We start from the raw sequence: 18,412 nt of genomic DNA on the forward strand, positions 1-18,412 counted from the left end.
TTGCAGCTTATTTCTCAACATTTTCCTCGACCTTGACCTTTGACCTTGTTTGGTAATATTCTTGTTGTTGAAAACATATAGTAAGCTTTAAGTTTTATTAAATGCTGATTTGGATGAAACTAGAGGGGCACTCAGTAGAGCGCAGGCCTCCGCCGTGACAGCTTATTTCTCAACATTTTCCTCGACCCTTGACCTTTGACCTTAACATTTATTAATTGAAGTGGATTTTCATACACTCAAATATGAACCAAGTTTTGAAGTCTCTCTGAAAACGATGTCCAAACTTATGGCTGATTGCGTGAATTGGGCCTTTTACTTGACCGTGACCTTGACCTTTGACTTTGATTTTCCAAAATTTAATCATTTCCAGCTTTTCAGATAACAGATAATCCCTGAAAAGTTTCATCACTTTACGATTAAAATTGTGGCCAGGAAACTGTTCACAAACAAAAACAAATGGGGGTTAAAACATAACCACCTTCCAACTTCATTGGCGGAGGTAATAATGCAAGGGGGAAGATATACATGGATGGAAACACTAGTATAAAACTATATTGGAGAGAGGCTGGTTTAGTTCCTGCAATAGTTAAACCCAGTGTACCAACTGTGTGTCACACGATCGTACATAGTTAATTTTGTGTATATATTATGCTTGTATCTTCGCTCTTCCCTCGCACTAGAATAGCCTGAAATAACATGTCTGTTTTTCTCATCGGTAACGGTGTCTGTTTTGAACATGAAATTTCTTGTTGCTTTGAGCTTTTGCATATAAAGGAGAGAGTTCTATAATAAACTCATTCAGTTGCTTTCATCCTGTCTTTGAGTCACAACCTTCTCTCGACCCGTCACACCAGGGAGTGAACTTGAGAATTTATTCAAACTTACTATGATTTTCTTGTCGATTCGTAATAGGTTGTATGAAATCTCTCTCTCTCTCTCTCTCTCTCTCTCTCTCTCTCTCTCTCTCTCTCTCTCTCTCTCATATTTGTCGAAAGCCGTTAGATCTGAATACATGGAACAGACTTCCAGCAGATATAGTAAACAGTAACTCTGTAAACGAGTTCAAGAATAATTTAGACAATCATCATAAAAACTCGCTTAAATGGTTAAAGTGAATCGCTCTACCCAAGAGCAAATGGAAGGATCTCCGCGGATGGACTATAAAGTCTTTGAGACATCGAAAATCCTTGTAACTCCTTGTAACTGTTCCATTTTTTATAGAAAAGAACTTGTATAGTTTTCCACCTCATTGTAATACAATAGCGTTTGTTTGTTTAAGGAATGAAGTAATATTGAATTGTTCATTTTTCGTTCAGTAATATTTTATTAACTTTTTAGTGTTTATAAGATGGACTCTTATTTCAGTAGTTTAAATGAAAGACCAGAGAAGTAATTAAGATAAAATGAAGAGGATAGCCAAAAAAAAAAAAAAAAAAAACATACAAAAGACCAACATTTCTAAAAACAAGAACAAAAGGTGGGAAAATAATTTCAGAGGACGAAGTTGAAGACAATAAATTGGACTCTTATTTCAGGAATTTAGCTCCAATTAATTATTCAAATATCTTCAATCTTGTTTGTCATGTTCGCTTATTAGAATTTTCTTTTCGTTTTATTCTGTTGAGTTTATTCCCTTTTATGCAGTCTCATTAAAACCGCCCTATCTTGACTTCTGATTTAGTCTTTCGTAATTTCAGATTCTGTCAATTTTCAGCCAATTATAAACTCAGAGGTTGCACAATCTCTCTCTCTCTCTCTCTCTCTCTCTCTCTGAATGATTTCAATGGGAAAAACTGAAAAGCTAGTGTACTTCCGACCAGAAAATTGTGAACTCAAAGGTTGCACAATCTCTCTCTCTCTCTCTCTCTCTCTCTCTCTCTCTCTCTCTCTCTCTCTCTCTCTCCTCTCTCTCTCTCTCTCTCTCATATTTGTCGAAAGCCGTTAGATCTGAATACATGGAACAGACTTCCAGCAGATATAGTAAACAGTAACACGGTGAACGAGTTCAAGAATAAGTTACACAATCGTCATAAAAACTCACTTAAATGTTTAAAGTGAATCGCTCTACCCAAGAGCAAATGGAGGGGTCTCCGCGGATGGACTATAAAGTCTTTGAGACATCGAAAATCCTTGTAACTCCTTGTAACTATTCCATTTTTATAGAAAAGAACTTGTATAGTTTTCCACCTCATTGTAATACAATAGCGTTTGTTTGTTTAAGCAATGAAGTAATATTGAATTGTCCATTTTTCGTTCAGTGATAATTTATTAATTTTAGCGTTTATAAGATGGACTCTTATTTCAGTAGTTTAAATGAAAGACCAGAGTAGTATTTAAGATAAAATGAAGAGGATTGCCAAAAAAAATCCATACATAAGACCAACATTCCTAAAAACAAGAACAAAAGGTGGGAAAATAATTTCAGGGGACGAATAAATATTGAAGACGAGGAATTATTCAAATAACTTCAATCTTGTTTGTCATGTTCGCTTATTAGAATTTTCTTTTCGTTTTATTCTGTTGAGTTTAATCCCTTTTATGCAGTCTCATTAAAACCGCCCTATCTTGACTTCTGATTTAGTCTTACGTAATTTCAGATTCTGTCAATTTTCAGCCAATTATGAACTCAGAGGTTGCACTATCTCTCTCTCTCTCTCTCTCTCTCTCTCTCTCTCTCTCTCCTCTCTCTCTCTCTCTCTCTCTCTCTCTCTCTCATGGAATGATTTCAATGGAAAAAAAACTGAAAAGCTAGTGTACTTCCGACCAGAAAATTGTGAAATTGTGAACTCAAAGGTTGCACAATCTCTCTCTCTCTCTCTCTCTCTCTCTCTCTCTCTCTCTCTCTCTCTCTCTCTCTCTCTCTCTCTCTCTCTCTCTCGTGGAATGATTTCAATGGGAAAACTTAAAAACTAGTGTGCTTCCGACCAGACACCCACAGACAGTAGATCTAGCTATTTATTGAAAGTTAAATCTAAAATAGAAATTTCACTAGTGGGGGGGGGGGACTTCCTGAATTATTAGACTTCGCAGTCCAGAGCCTCTTGTTTGTAGAAGCAGACCCAATAATGTATTTCACATACAAAGAAGATAAAGGTCCCTTTCTATAGAAAAGACAGTGGTAATTATTGAAAAGTAAAAGAAAAATATTATAAAATAATCATTAGATTACTAGCCTTCGTTGCCCTTACACTACCAGAGCTTTTTGTTTGTAGAAAAGCAGCCCAATTTTATATTTCATATACATAATAGGTAATGTCCTTTGTTAAAGAGAAGACAGTGAGATGAATGGGATTTCAAATCCTTTTAAAACTTCTTGTTTGGATGGAGAGAGAGAGAGAGAGAGAAGAGAGAGAGAGAGAGAGAGAGAGAGAGAGAGAGAGAGAGAGAGAGAGAGAGAGAGTACTCTGTGCCCATTAGTTAAGATGTATCTTATCAGTCAGTTCTGTTTGAATATTCAAAATGGTTGGAAATAAAAAGCGAGTCAGTATTGATAGAGAAAATGTAACCTTGGTGAAAACACACTTCTCACTTCCAGTCTCCAGACAGATTTGATAATTTTTGCGAATACCAAGAGAGATTAGTTCACCAAACGTTCTACTGGGCTTCACAAGGCACTAGAAGAGTTGAAAGACCCACACCTACATGGCTGAGGGCTATGAAGTGCGAAGTAGATGATGAATGGAGAAGTATTGATATAAAAGCCGAAGATAGAGACAACTGGCGAAATCTAACCGAGGTCCTTTGCGTCAATATGCGTAGGAGGAGATGACGATATGATAAGCTCCCACTAGACATCCGAAAGACTGAAGATATTAAGGCTTTCAAGAGGAGGCTGAGGACTTTCTTGTTCTCAAAGTGCTTTGATAGTTTGGACAGTAAACAAGCAATATGTGCTGTGAAACGCTAAATGCCATGGAATACATATAATAAAATTACTGTGAGGGTCCTATAGAGAGTAGGGTTCCCTTTGTTGTATAGGGCCAGAAAATCAGCTCTGACAATAAACGAGCAATATGTAGTGTGAGATGCTGAATGCCTTGGAGTACATATAATTAAATTACTGTGAATATCCTGTTGAGAGTAGGGTTCCCCTGCTGTATAGGACCAGAAAAACAGTCCTTAAAGTAAATTGAAGTTTTTTGTGTCTTTTCCACAGGTGAAGGTCTCTGATGGTGACGTGGACCGGCCGCAGGACGTGGTGTTCTCCCTCTCAGGTCAAGGGATTGATGTAGGAGACCCGAAAAATTCACATTTTGAAATTGATCCTTCGTCAGGTGACATCTTTGTTCGAAAGGTTCGTTTCAGAAGACAATTTTTAATTTAATTTGTTAGAAGCAGATAATATTTTCTTCACAAGCTAATGCGTAGATAGTCCGGATAATTTTTAAATATTAGTTGTAGTTTTTTTCATTCAAAAGTTTATAATTTCTACTTAATTCACCAAGAAAATGAGAAGGGCACTCAGTATGCCACAGACCTCCACTGCACCAGATTATTTCTCGACCTTGACCTTGACCTTAATATGTATTAATTGGCGTGGATTTCCAAACACTCAAATATGAACCAAGTTTGAAGTCTCTGTGACAACGATGTCTAAACTTATGGCTAGTTGCGTGAATTGGACATTTTACTTGACCTTGACATTCCAAAATTTAACCATTTCTAGATTTTTACACGACAGTTAATCCCTGCAAGTTTCATTACTCTACGATTAAAATTGTGGCCAGGGGGTAAAACATAACCTCCTTTTAACTTGGTTGGCAGGGATAATAATCTTAACAAGGTTCATAGTTAAACTAATTTATTAGTATTTAAAAGAAAACATTTTCAATGGGTATTGATGTGTAGTCTAAACAAAGAAAATTAATCGGTCAAAAATACTTTTTTTTTTTTTTTTGCATTATTTATGGTAAAGTTCTTAAAAAAGTGTTTGTATTCAGTATCCTCTTTGCCTTCAGCATTTCCCATTTCTGTATAGGGTCGCTGTTTCTAATTAGCCTTCCCCATCTTCCTCCGTGATGCACATCTTGTTATCTTAGACAATTTTCCTTTATGTCATTCAATGATTTATTTTTCCACCTAAACTTTGACCTCCTCCCCCTCCTAATACCCTCCACTTCCATGATCATAACCCTTTTAATAAGCGTTCATCTTCTCTTCTCATGACATGATCCAACCATTTCAACCTTCTCTCTTGATCTTTCTGTGAAACCTCTTAATACTTTCTAGTCATTACCTCCGCCAACAAAGTAGGGAGGAGGTTATGTTTTCACCCCTGTTTGTCCATTTGTTTGTGAACAACTTCCTGGACACAATTTTACGTGATAGTGAAACTTCCAGGGATTAATTATGTTGAGATGTGAAAATTTTTCATTTTTGAAAGGCTAGGTCAAAGGTCAAGGTCGAGCAAAAGGCCGACCGAATTAACCCTAACCTTGACCCCAAGTTCACACATGGCTGTCACACACACTTCAAAAACGCCTACGGTCTAAATTAATTCTGGGAAATAAGCTACCCTGGCGGAGGTCTGCACTCAGTGCTTTTCTAGTTATACATGATCTCGATTATAACTTTGTGAACATGATGAAGTTTTAGTACAGTTGTTGTGTTAACTATCAATTATATAGTGCTGCCACCTGGCGACTATTTTTGTAAATGGTTTGATGTATCTTATGTTGTCATACAGTCGTGTATCAGTGTAAGAATAAATTTTGGAGTCTTTCTCCCATAAACCCTTCGTATCCAGATTGACATGATCCATATGGCCTCAACGTGCTGTTTATATATTATTTCACCAACAGCCTGTCGACAGAGACTACCCTAATGGAAGACCAACCTGGTGTTTAACAGTGTTTGCGCAAGACGAAGGAGGAACAGGATTGGTTGGATACAGTGAAGTTGTCGTCAAATTGAAGGACATCAACGACAAAGCTCCGTTGTTTCTAGAGGTAAACCTAAGTGCTTTAGTCCCATATAGTCCCCAGAGTCAATAAAGATTAAGAGACGTTATTGGCAATTGTATACTTTGCATTGTTGAAAATCTCGAGGAAAGAATTGTTCTAGTCTAGCCTCTCTAGGGGTAATAGTTTTTCATGGGTGCGTTTTAGACCAGACTGATTGCATGTTATTAGGTTGTGAGAGAGAGAGAGAGAGAGAGAGAGAGAGAGAGAGAGAGAGAGAGAGAGAGAGAGAGAGAGAGAGAGCGCGCAATAATTGCATGTTATTAGGTTGAGAGAGAGAGAGAGAGAGAGAGAGAGAGAGAGAGAGAGAGAGAGAGAGAGAGAGAGGGCGCGCAATAATTGCATGTTATTAGGTTGAGAGAGAGAGAGAGAGAGAGAGAGAGAGAGAGAGAGAGAGAGAGAGAGAGAGCGCAATAATTGCATGTTATTAGGTTGAGAGAGAGACCAATTAATTGCATGTTATTAGGTTGTGAGAGAGAGAGAGAGAGAGAGAGAGAGAGAGAGAGAGAGAGAGAGAGAGAGAGAGAGAGACCAATCATTGCATGTTATTAGGTTGAGAGAGAGACCAATAATTGCATGTTATTAGGTTGAGAGAGAGACCAATAATTGAATGTTATTAGGTTGAGAGAGAGAGAGAGAGAGAGAGAGAGAGAGAGAGAGAGAGAGAGAGAGATAGACCAACAATTGCATGTTATTAGGTTGAGAGAGATACACCAATAATTGCATGTCATTAGGTTGAGAGAGAGAGAGAGGGGGAGACCAATAATTGCACGTTATTAGGTTGAGAGAGACCAATAATTGCATGCTATTAGGTTGAGAGAGAGAGAGAGAGAGATTTTGTGAATGATACAATCGTGTGAGGCCACTATTAGCTTCTGATGTTGCAGGGAAATGGAGAGCAAAAGAGGATAAGGGCTTGAAAATTTCACAGGAAGGAATTGGTAATAACTAGAGTCAATGTTCTTCGAAATTACCAGAGTAAAATAGAAAGTGTGTTTCCCCGGGGAACATTGTCTTCACCTGGAAATTTATTTATTTTCCTAATTAATGTGTAAGGAAGCATACTGGGAGGAGAAATTGATCATTGGAAGCTTTCCCTATTTTTTTGGAGAGTTTAGAATAGTTGAAAAAGAAACTTGAAGATAGATGTAGGCCTAATGGTAAGATAGAATTTGGATAAAAAAGAAATCCCTAAAGACGTATTGGTGAAACTTGGGAGGCCGCACACTAAAGAGTGCTTATAGCATTAAAATCTATTATTATTCATGGACTACCAGTTAGTTCTACTATCTGTAACCACAGGTGATAGTATGTTTTAGAATAAAGCTATGCTTTAAAAGAAAGTGATTTCATCAATGTCTGATACTGAACTATTTTATTTAGCTTCCATCCAGTGGAACTACTATGGTTAATGTTTTATTTAAATTATGGTAAATCATTTTGGTAATCCAACAGGTAGGAATATGTAGTGGAAATATAGATAATTTTCTGAGAATATATATATATATATATATATATATATATATATATATATATATATATATATATATATATATATATATATATGTATATATATGTATATACAGTATAATATATATATATATATATATATATATATATATATATATATATATATATATATATATATACATATACATATATATATGTATTTATTTGAGATGAGAACCGGTGAATTTAAAGGATTGCTTGGATCCATATACCCCAGCACTGGGCTAAGGGGCTAGGTAAGACATTTCAGCAACATTATATTGACTGAAGAGAGAAATTACTTGATGGAGAATATTTTTCTTTACGTCAGTCACATGTGGATACATAAAATCTAAACAAAGCATTTACAAATATATGTATCTTTAAATCTATAAATAAATTTGTCAGCGGCAGTGTGTGCTCGGGTAACAGTAACCCATCCCACTGAGCACAGACGGATGCACCATCACTATATAAACTACAGTACTGTATATTAGTCGTAGAATACTTACAAGTTAATGGAATGCAGTTCGTCTAATCCTCAATTGAGGTCAAACAAATTCAACCATTCATCACTATCAAAACTGAAGCATGAAGTTTCATTTTATCAAACAAAGCTTTATAATTTCATTGAAGCTACAAGTGATCCTATCATCCTTGGATAGTTTTGAGTGTATAATTTGAAAGGATTATCAATTTGATAGGAATACTGTATAGACATGAATGTGCTTTTAGAAGTGTATTTAACTTTTACAATGTAGAAGTAAGTAGTGAAAGAAATTGAGACTAAAGGGATTTTGACGTAGGAAAAATCTATTTTTCGGTGAGATGGCCATGTCGTCCTGATGGAAGTTCCCTTTGGCTGCTTCCTACTGTATAATATTTCTGCGAGGGATATTACAAGAGAATTACCGTCAGGTATCACAGGGTTCCAACCCCTGGAACGACTTTCTGTAGATATCGTGTATAATCAGGGACGTATCGTAAGATAACCATAGATATCTGCACCCCTAATGTACGTTATTCAAAGGTGTTCTGGTGTAAGAAATTTGTAAAATTGCCTTTCCAGTTAAGCACTGCAATATGATTGGTAATTTTTTTTTCAGGAGCTGTACTATGGAAACGTAACCGAAAATAGTACCAGTGGGCTACAAGTCATCACCATGAAGGCGGAAGACTACGATGACCCCATGGAGGGAACGAATGCCCAGCTGACCTATTCTATTGAGAATGGTGTCATTGATGAGGTCACTGGTCAGCCTATTTTCCGAGTTGAACCAAACACTGGAATAGTGAGAACAGCTGTTTGCTGTCTTGACAGAGAAAAAACTCAGGGTTATGTCATTCAGGTAGTGGCAACCGATGGGGGTGGACTGAAAGGTAAGTCCACACTGGATATAGTGTAGCATTTGATGGTCTACCTAAACTTTTTGATCTAAGGATGAGAAAATAAGGTTTTTTTAATGATTGAATAAGTGATGATTCATAGTATACAAAGTATTTTCTTACGTACAACCCTAAAAGTTTCTTTCCCTCTTTTAACAGGGACAGGCACTGTAACTGTGTCAGTACTGGATGTCAATGACAAGCCTCCAAAGTTTACCTACAAAGAATGGGTCACGGAAGTAGATGAAACTGAAGGCCAGCATCTGCCCAGTGACCCAATTTTGACGCTTTCAGTTGAAGATGAGGACTTAAAGAACAATTTCAAATATAATGTTGTTGAGTCTTCTGGATTTGGAGCAGAGAGGTTTGCGATGGTTTCCAATAAGGATGGTACAGGGTCATTGGTAATCATAAAGCCCTTGGACTATGAGGATCCCAAGCAAAGGGATGGTTTTAGGTTTCAGGTTCAAGTTAATGACATGGGGGAAGAAAAAGTTACCGAAGCTTATCATCTAGCAAGGACGTGGGTGAAAGTTAAACTCAGGGATATAAATGATAATGAACCGCAGTTCTTGGAAACTCCTCCTGAAGTGCAAGTACTGGAAAATGCACCACCTGGTACAAGTTTAGCTGTTATTGCAGCAAGTGATCCTGACATGGGTGGTAAAAGTGTGGTTTTTTATAATATTGACAGGACATCTGATAAATATAGACACTTCTACATAGACAAAACTGGAACAGTGAAAATACAACAAACCTTGGATAGGGAGAAAAGTCTGGTTCACCAAATTAAGATTTTGGTAACTGATGATGGCATTCCTACAAAGACTGCCACAACAACACTCACCGTTAAAGTGAAAGATGTTAATGACAATGCTCCGCGATTTTTAGAGGATTATCGTCCAGTTCTACCAGAAAATCAACCTCCTAGAAAAGTTGCCGTTCTCAGAGCATCAGATGATGATGATGCAGCAGTGAGGAATGGCCCTCCCTTTCATTTTAGATTAGATCCACATGCACCAAAGCATGTTAAAAATTCCTTCAAGGTTGACAACGTCCATAGGGGACCAGCGGCAGAAGGAATGGCGGCCGTTTATTCTCTTCGAGAGTTTGATCGAGAAGAACAAAAAGAGTATCTTCTACCAATTGTAATAAAAGATTCTGGGATCCCTGCAATGATGGGCACCTCAACTTTGACAGTTATTATTGGAGATGATAATGATAACACAATGCATCCTGGAGTAAAGAATATACTGTTCTACAGCTACATGGGACGTACGCATGGCACTCAAGTAGGTCGTGTTTATGTTCAAGATCCTGATGACTGGGATTTGCATGACAAAGTATTTGTTTGGGCAAATTCTCCCCATACAAACTTCAAGCTGGATGAGGATACCGGTATGATAACTATGAAATATGTCCTCAGTGAAACTTCTTATTTTTTAGAATTTTATGTTCGTGATCGTAAACACTTGCAGTCTAAAGTCAAAGCTAGTGTTAAACTGACTGTGAAGCATATTCCAGAGAAGGCAGTTAGGAATGCTGGTTCTCTGAGGATTGGAAATATAACTGACAAAGAATTTATTAATCAGTGGGATGAAAAGCATAACAAGTCCATCCTTAGTAAGTCGCATCAGTTTCGTAAGAAAATAGCAAAATTATTTGCACTGAAAACATTCAATGTAGATGTATTTAGTGTTCAGTTACTGCAAGAAAGACCACCAGTGACAGATGTATTCTTCTCGGTTTATGACCGTCTATATTATCAGCCAATTGAAGTAAATGGTGTTGTAATGAGGCATAGAAAAGAAATTGAAGAAGAAGTAGGGATTAAAATACTCATGGTGGGTATCAATGAATGTCTGCATGAAGATGCTCATTGCGATGGATCGTGTACAAATAGAGTAAAAATTCTTAACTCTCAATATTTGGTGGATGCCAATAGAACTTCCTTTGTTGGTGTACATACACGTGTTGTACCTGATTGTGTTTGTGGTGCTAGAGATTTTTCTACCGAAAACTCATGCCGTCCAAATCCTTGTGTTAATGGTGGTCAGTGTATTAAAGAGATGCAAAATATTAATTGTAAGTGCCCCAAGGGATACGATGGGCCCAGATGTCAAATTTTAACGCGAACATTTTTTGGAAATGGATTTGCTTGGTTCCCTCCATTAGAAGTGTGTGACAGAACTCATTTAAGTGTCGAGTTTCTTTCGAAAGAGTCCGATGGTTTGATATTTTATAATGGACCGATTGCATCAACAAGTGATAGTGATTTAGATGTGACAGATTTCATAGGGTTAGAACTTGAAAACGGACATTTAAGATTTCTTTTAGATTTTGGATCGGGAACTTTGCAGCTGAGACTAAACAATACAGCAAACTTGAGTGATGGCAGATGGCACAGAGTTGATATTTTCTGGAATAAAGAGGTAAGTCTTGTTGTTTATTTAAGTGATTATACTAGAAATATGTAAATTTGTTTTTAAATCTAATATACTGTATGATAACACTATACTTGAAACCATAGAATGTATGTCCAAGATAAAGTTCCTCTTTCTTCTCTATATTGTCTTATTCTTCATACAGTATTGTGTTTTTTCAATATTAATCTTACCCGATGATCATGTAGCTGCAACTCTGTTGCTCGACAGAAAAAACCTACGGTCGGGATACGCCAGCGATCGCTATACAGGTGGGGGTGTACAACAACTGCGCCATCTGTCGAGTAGGTACTCAAGTACTTCTTGTCAACAAGAACCAATTTTTCCTCTGTCGTGCCAATGGCAGGACCTACTAAATACGCCGTCCCTACTGTATTTGTTTTCACAACGATTTGGTGAAGTACACTATTCCAGTTTTGAGCTTTCGCTATGCAGGGGTTTTATCTTCATTTCAAAACTTTAATTAGTTTTCGATAGATTTAATTATGGTGACGAAGAGAGTATGGACTCTCTTTCACTTTTAAATGGCCGACCCTTCCCTTAGACGGAAGTGTGTTTAGGTTTTTGGTAATTTTGCTTAACAAGTTATAGATCTATTTATTTTATATCTCTCCGCCTTGATAGGCCTCTTCGATTAACTTTCCATTTATTATAAACTTATAAAAAAGTAATTTTTATGTTTGTTTATATGCGACCTTTCCTATAGTAGGCGGTCCTTACTTGGAACCGAAGTTAATTAACATTGAGCCCGTCATATCGTATTTAACCTTTTAAGAATTTAATACTTTTTAATTTTAATGTTTTATGAAAGAATTTCTTTGATAGTCTCGTACTGTTTTCAAAGATGAACTAACGTTTAGTTTTTTAGTCTCCGCAGTTGTTGACGTTCAGAACGTTCAACATGCGCTCTATCGTTACGATAGAGAGAGAGTGTTTCACGGTTTCACGTTGCAGTAAGAGTAAACCGATTCTAGCGTTTCGTTCATTCTTTCTTAGCTTAAATGGTTTAAATTCTAAATAAAGGAACTTTTTATTTGGGAAACCTTTCAGTTCCTTTTAGCAAATAACATGTTTTAACGATATATAATTGGGCTCTTCTCTCAGGCGCTAAGTCAAGAGAGAAGAGAGAGAGAGATAGAGACGAAGGGAGAGAGAGGAGAATAAACGTTTCGTTCAAGCGGGTAACGTTGTTCTCGTTTTTTTACTCTTCTCCCTAGTCGCTGTAGAGGAAGAAGGTAAAACGTTTCTAGAGTTTTATGCTTGTTCCCAGGCTTTAGGCGGTGAGAGATTGTAAACGTAGTTTATTTGATCTAGTGTTTAGTCTCTTTTCCAGCCACTGAATTCGTTTTTTACTCTTCTCCCTAGTCGCTGTAGGGGAAGAAGGTAAAAAGTTTCTAGAGTTTTATTCTTGTTCCCAGGCTTTATGCGGTGAGAGATTGTAAACGTAGTTTATTTGATCTAGTGTTTAGTCTCTTTTCCAGCCACTGAATTCTTTATCTTTATTTATGTTTTTCTGTTGCATTGTAAAACTGTTTTCGCAATTACTACCTTTTAATGAAGGATAGGATTGCGTGTTTCAGGTAGAAATCAGTTAAAGTCTCGATTTCAGTGAAATAAGTGCAAACAGAAAATCAAAAGTGATAAAGTGATATGCGCAAAGTGTTACAGTGTTGCGTCCGAGGGTTCGTCTGTTCGTGCCAGTTGTTCACCTAGTCCGATACCTCTTACAAGCTCCCAAGCCCAGGGGAGAAGTAATGTCGTACGACTTATGGGTTCCACAGGCCTTGATCGACGAACAGACGTTTTTCCCTCCGTGGTTTCGGGCGTATCTACACACGTTGCCGACGTGAGATCGCCCCACCCACACAAAGACGAGAGAGCCCATTTATTCCTCGTCTGCGGAAGAGGTTTCTCGTAGAAACCATGGACCAATCTTGCAGCTTTTAAGTGCAAGTCGGTCCCTTCCGCGCAAGTCCAACGGCCTAGGTGTAGCCACTGGGTCAGTTCGGACTCGCTGCAGTCATCCGACGACTGCACACCTCCCAAGAGAGGCAGGGTGGTACCGCAACAGGCAGTAACTCCGTCTGTTGCCGCACCAGCTGTTTTAGACCCTCAGTCACGACGGACAGTAGCTCCGTTTGTTGCCGTTTTTTTTTTTTTTTTGTAGACCCTAAGTGGTCTTTACTGCAGTCTATGCAGACTCAGTTAGCTGCGGTTATGCAGGAGTTTAGTGCGGAGAAGGTTTACACTGCTCTCGTTAGCCTACAACCTACCACGGTTGTGCGCCCAGCTCACGCTGAGGCTGCCTGCTCCCACACTCAGGCTGCGGAGAGCTCCACCTCCGATGCGCAATCGACCCTGCCAGACGCATGTTAACGTTAGCCGACATGCGGCTCCCTCCGTTAACATGCGTGAGCTACCGCATCAGCAGTGGGAAGGTGGAGTCAAGCTGCCGTGTTTTGACGCGATGCGTTAGTTTCCGCAACCCACGGCAGTCCCCTCCACGCACCACCACTCCGCTTTGGTTGTTGCCTGCTCCCACACTCCGACTGCGGAGAAGGTTGACGATGCACCCGTTTGCCTACAACCTGCCACGGTTGTGCGCCCAGCTTGGCTGCCTGCTCCCACACTCTTGTTGTGAGAGCTCCTCCACCCATGCGCAGTCTACCCTGCCAGACGCATGCTTACTCCCACAGACACACGGAGCACTCCGTTGCCGTGCGTGAGCTACCACAAGCTGCCGTGTTTTGACACGGTGTGTCAGCCTCCGCAACACACTGTGGTTACCGCCACTCGCCCGCAGCAGACTAGTCAGTCAGGAGTTGAGGCTTCCCCACACAGCTTTGGTTGTTGCCAGCTCACAGACTGTCAAGCAGTTACATGACGTTGCCTTCTGGTCTGCTACTAATGCACCAGTGCTGTATGTCCTCACGCACCTGTTGTGGTTGACAGTTCAGTTTTTGACAGTTCACAGACTGTCAAGCAGTTACATAACGTTGCCTTCTGGTCTGCTGCTTAGGCACCAGTGAGACCCTCACTGAGATAACCTAGCTTTTCTCGGACATGGTTTCTGTAGATGAGAAAGTGCTGTTCTCCCTCCTTCTGATATTCCTTTGAGGACTCTGTCATTTGGAGAGGAGCCTTAAGCTGCTTTGCCTCCTATGGACTTTAATTAAAGCATAACAAGGCTTCCAGGGATGGTAAATGGTTCCGCTTCGGTCGCTAACCCCGTCTGTTGCCACACCTGCTCCCATAGACCCTAATGGGCTTTGTTGCAAGACATGCAGTCCAAGCTTGTGTCCTTGATAGAGGATTTTTTACGGAGAAGAACCTCCTAACCAACAACCTTCCTACCGGTTGGTTGTACGCCCTGTTGACGCTGAGGTATCCTACTCACGTCCGCCAGTTGAGGTGGTTCCTCCACCGGTGCGACCCAGTGTGGGTTGCCAGTCGCACGTTGACGTTAAGCGACTCTCGGAGGTGGTTGTGGACGTTCAGTGTGTCACTAGGAAGACGTTCAACAACCAGCAGAGGTGACTTGTTGTGACGCAGTGCGGCAACCTCGGCAACCCGGTAGGGGGTTGACTGCACAACCCAGACAGTCTAGACAGTTTCGGGTTGACACTGTTCTTCCTCGCGTCCCCATGGTTGACAGTTCACAGACTGTGCAGCAGTACCATGATCTTGTGTCCGGCTCCGTCGCGCATCCACCAGGGCGACCGGATTCAGCGAGTCAGACGTTGCCCACTCCGTTGCCGTTTCCTCATCAGTTTCGGATGAGGAACCCTCTGATGAGGACATTGCTGAACAAGACGATCAACCCCCAGCCCTGTTATCCATCCAGAAGATGCTGAAGAAGGAACACTGCCCTGTCAGGCTGTGGATGAGTCTGGTTAGGACACTGTCATCCGTGGTTCAATTTGTGTCACTTGGAAGACTACACCTCCGTCCTCTTCTGTATCATCTAGCTTTTCACTGGAAAAGGACAAGACGCTAGAAGCGGTCTCGATCCCGGTTTCCGGAAAGATAAAGTCTGGTCTGACTTGGTGAAAGGACTTTATCAACCTTTGAAAGGGTCTTCCCCTGACTGTTCAGACTCCCAACCACGTTCTCTTCTCGGACGCATCGGACGTAGGCTGGGGTGCGACATTAGGCGGTAGGGAATGCTCGGGATTATGGAACTCGAGTCAAAGGACAATGCATTTCAACTGCAAGAAGCTACTGGCAGTACGTCTGACCTGGGAAAGCTTCAGGTCTCTCCTTCAAGGCAAAGTGGTGGAGGTGAACACGGACAACACCCTGCTTTGACGTACATCTCCAAGCAAGGAGGGACCTACTCTGTGATATGGTACGAGTTCGCAAGAGACCTCCTCTCCTGTTCAACAGGTCTAGACTTTTCACTAGTAACGAGGTTCATCCAAGGCAACTTGAATGTCATAGCAGATTGTCTCAGTAGGAAGGGACTAATAATTCCAACATATTGGACCCTCCACAAGGATGTATGCAAGAGACTTTGGGCCACCTGGGGCCAGCCAACCATAGATCTCTTCGCAACCTCGATGACCAAGAGGCTCCCAATACTTTGCTCACCTATCCCGGACCCAGCAGTAGTTCATATAGATGCCTTTCTTCTAGATTGGTCACATCTAGATCTATATGCATTCCCTCCGTTCTAGATTGTCAACAAGGTACTGCAGAAGTTCGCCTCTCAAGAAGGGACAAAGTTGACGCTAGTTGCTTCCCTCTGGCCCGCGAGAGAATAACTCACCGAGGTACTTCGATGGCCAGCCAACCATAGATCTCTTCGCAACCTCGATGACCAAGAGGCTCCCAATACTTTGCTCACCTATCCCGGACCCAGCAGTAGTTCATATAGATGCCTTTCTTCTAGATTGGTCACATCTAGATCTATATGCATTCCCTCCGTTCTAGATTGTCAACAAGGTACTGCAGAAGTTCGCCTCTCAAGAAGGGACAAAGTTGACGCTAGTTGCTTCCCTCTGGCCCGCGAGAGAATAACTCACCGAGGTACTTCGATGGCTAGTAGACGTTCCCAGAACACTTCCCCTAAGGGTGGACCTGCTACGTCTGCCACGCGTAAAGAAGGTACTCCAAGGCCTCCACGCTCTTCGTCTGACTGCCTTCAGACTATCGAAAGACTCTTGAGAACTAGAGGTTTTTCGAAGGAGGCAACCAGAGCGATTGCTAGAGCAAGGAGAACATCCACCCTTAGAGTCTACCAATCGAAGTGGGAAATCTTCCGAAACTGGTGCAAGTCAGTATCCGTATCCTCGACCAGTACCTCTGTAACTCAAATAGCTGACTTCCTCTTATATCTGAGGAAAGAACGATCTCTTTCAGCTCCCACTATCAAGGGTTACAGAAGCATGTTGGCATCAGTCTTCCGTCACAGAGGCTTAGATCTTTCCAGCAATACAGATCTACAGGACCTCCTTAAGTCTTTTGAGACCACGAAGGAGCGTCGTTTGGTTACACCTGGTTGGAATTTAGACGTGGTTCTAAGATTCCTTATGTCAGACAGGTTCGAACCACTTCAATCAGCCTCCCTGAAAGATCTCACCTTTAAGACTCTTTTCCTGATATGCTTAACCACAGCTAAAAGAGTCAGTGAGATTCATGCCTTCAGCAGGAACATCGGATTCTCATCCGAAACGGCTACATGTTCTACAACTTGGTTTTCTAGCCAAACACGAGCTGCCTTCTCGGCCTTGACCAATATCGTTCGATATTCCAAACTTATCGTTTGGTTGGAAATGAACTAGAAAGAGCTCTTAAGTTCTATTTTAAAACCTTTAAGAGGCCCGTCTGAAGTTTTATGGTGTTCAGTTAAGAATCCATCTTTGCCTATGTCAGAGAATTCTTTACCCTATTTTATCAGACTGTTAATACGAGAAGCTCATTCCCTTCTGAATGAGGAAGACCAAGCTTGGCTGAAGGTAAGGACACACGAAGTTAGAGCTGTCACAACTTCCGTGCCCTTTGAACAAAATAGATCTCTGCAAAGTATATTCGACGCAACCTATTGGAAAAGCAAGTCAGTGTTCGCGTCTTTTATCTTAAGAATGTCCAGTCTCTTTACGAGAACTGCTACACTCTGGGACCATTCGTAGCAACGAGTGCAGTAGTGGTGGGGGCTCCACCACTACAATTCCCTAATTCCAGAACCTTTTTAATCTTTCTCTTGAAATATTTTTGGGTTGTCCGGAAGGCTAAGAAGCCTTTCGCATCCTACTTGATTTGGCGGGTGGTCAAAATCATTTCTTGAGAAGCGCCTAGATTAGAGGTTTTGATGAGGACCTTTAGTATGGGTTGCAACCCTTCATACTTCAGCTCCTAGGAGTCGCTCAGCATCCTATGAGGATCGCGAGGCTCAGTAAGGAAGACGTACTTAAAAAGGCAGAGTAATTGTTCAAGTCGTCTTCCTTACCAGGTACTTATTTATTTTATGTTTGTTATTTTGAATAACTGCTAAAATGAAATACGGGATACTTAGCTTCTTATGTTAACATGTATGCTGGTCTCCACCCACCCCCCTGGGTGTGAATCAGCTACATGATCATCGAGTAAGATTAATATTGAAAAATGTTATTTTCCTTAGTAAAATAAATTTTTGAATATACTTACCCGATGATCATGAATTTAAGGACCCTCCCTTCCTCCCCATAGAGACCCAGTGGACCGAGGAGAAAATTGGTTCTTGTTGACAAGAAGTACCTGAGTACCTACTCGACAGATGGCGCTGTTGTTGTACACCCCCACCTGTATAGCGATCGCTGGCGTATCCCGACCGTAGGTTTTTTCTGTCGAGCAACAGAGTTGCAGCTACATGATCATCGGGTAAGTATATTCAAAAATTTATTTTACTAAGGAAAATAACATTTTAAAATTTCAAGCTCCATTTAGATATTATAGTTCAGAACACCTCTTATAACATCAACTGTTACATTTGTTACACAGTTCACCTCCACACTTTTTCCACAACCCCTTGGTCCCACTTTCCTTATTTTACTTTTTCTTTACTTCCCTTCAAGTTGCCATTACAGTACAGTAGTTTTTTGTTTTTGCGTTGGTTGTCAGTCCTCTCCACTTCATTCCACTGCTCCATCTTTCCAA

The 18,412-nt window shown here is 40.4% G+C and overlaps 3 protein-coding genes across 8 annotated transcripts in view; 2 read left to right on the plus strand and 1 right to left on the minus strand.

Annotated features, from left to right (window-relative positions):
* LOC137615455 (neural-cadherin-like) overlaps nucleotides 1-18,412 on the plus strand; it is a 572,326-nt gene that overhangs the window by 535,471 nt on the left and 18,443 nt on the right. For all 5 annotated transcript variants that reach the window (XR_011039245.1, XM_068345342.1, XM_068345339.1 and 2 more), the window contains exons 6-9: nucleotides 4,157-4,294; nucleotides 5,802-5,948; nucleotides 8,555-8,828; nucleotides 8,994-11,266. Coding sequence is in view for 4 of the 5 variants with exons in the window: in XM_068345342.1 (XP_068201443.1) it covers nucleotides 4,157-4,294; nucleotides 5,802-5,948; nucleotides 8,555-8,828; nucleotides 8,994-11,266 (2,832 nt within the window). In the remaining variant the exon portion in view is untranslated. The remainder of the gene's footprint in view (nucleotides 1-4,156; nucleotides 4,295-5,801; nucleotides 5,949-8,554; nucleotides 8,829-8,993; nucleotides 11,267-18,412) is intronic.
* Nucleotides 1-18,412, plus strand: part of Papst2 (PAPS transporter 2) — a 199,073-nt gene that overhangs the window by 43,374 nt on the left and 137,287 nt on the right. The window lies entirely within an intron of this gene.
* The window catches only part of LOC137615457 (mucin-22-like), a 132,233-nt gene that overhangs the window by 17,727 nt on the left and 96,094 nt on the right, over nucleotides 1-18,412 (minus strand). The gene's annotated exons all lie outside the window — the stretch shown is intronic.

The sequence above is a fragment of the Palaemon carinicauda genome, chromosome 21, assembly GCF_036898095.1.
Source record: "Palaemon carinicauda isolate YSFRI2023 chromosome 21, ASM3689809v2, whole genome shotgun sequence".
In the NCBI taxonomy this organism is placed as follows: Eukaryota; Metazoa; Arthropoda; class Malacostraca; order Decapoda; family Palaemonidae; genus Palaemon; species Palaemon carinicauda.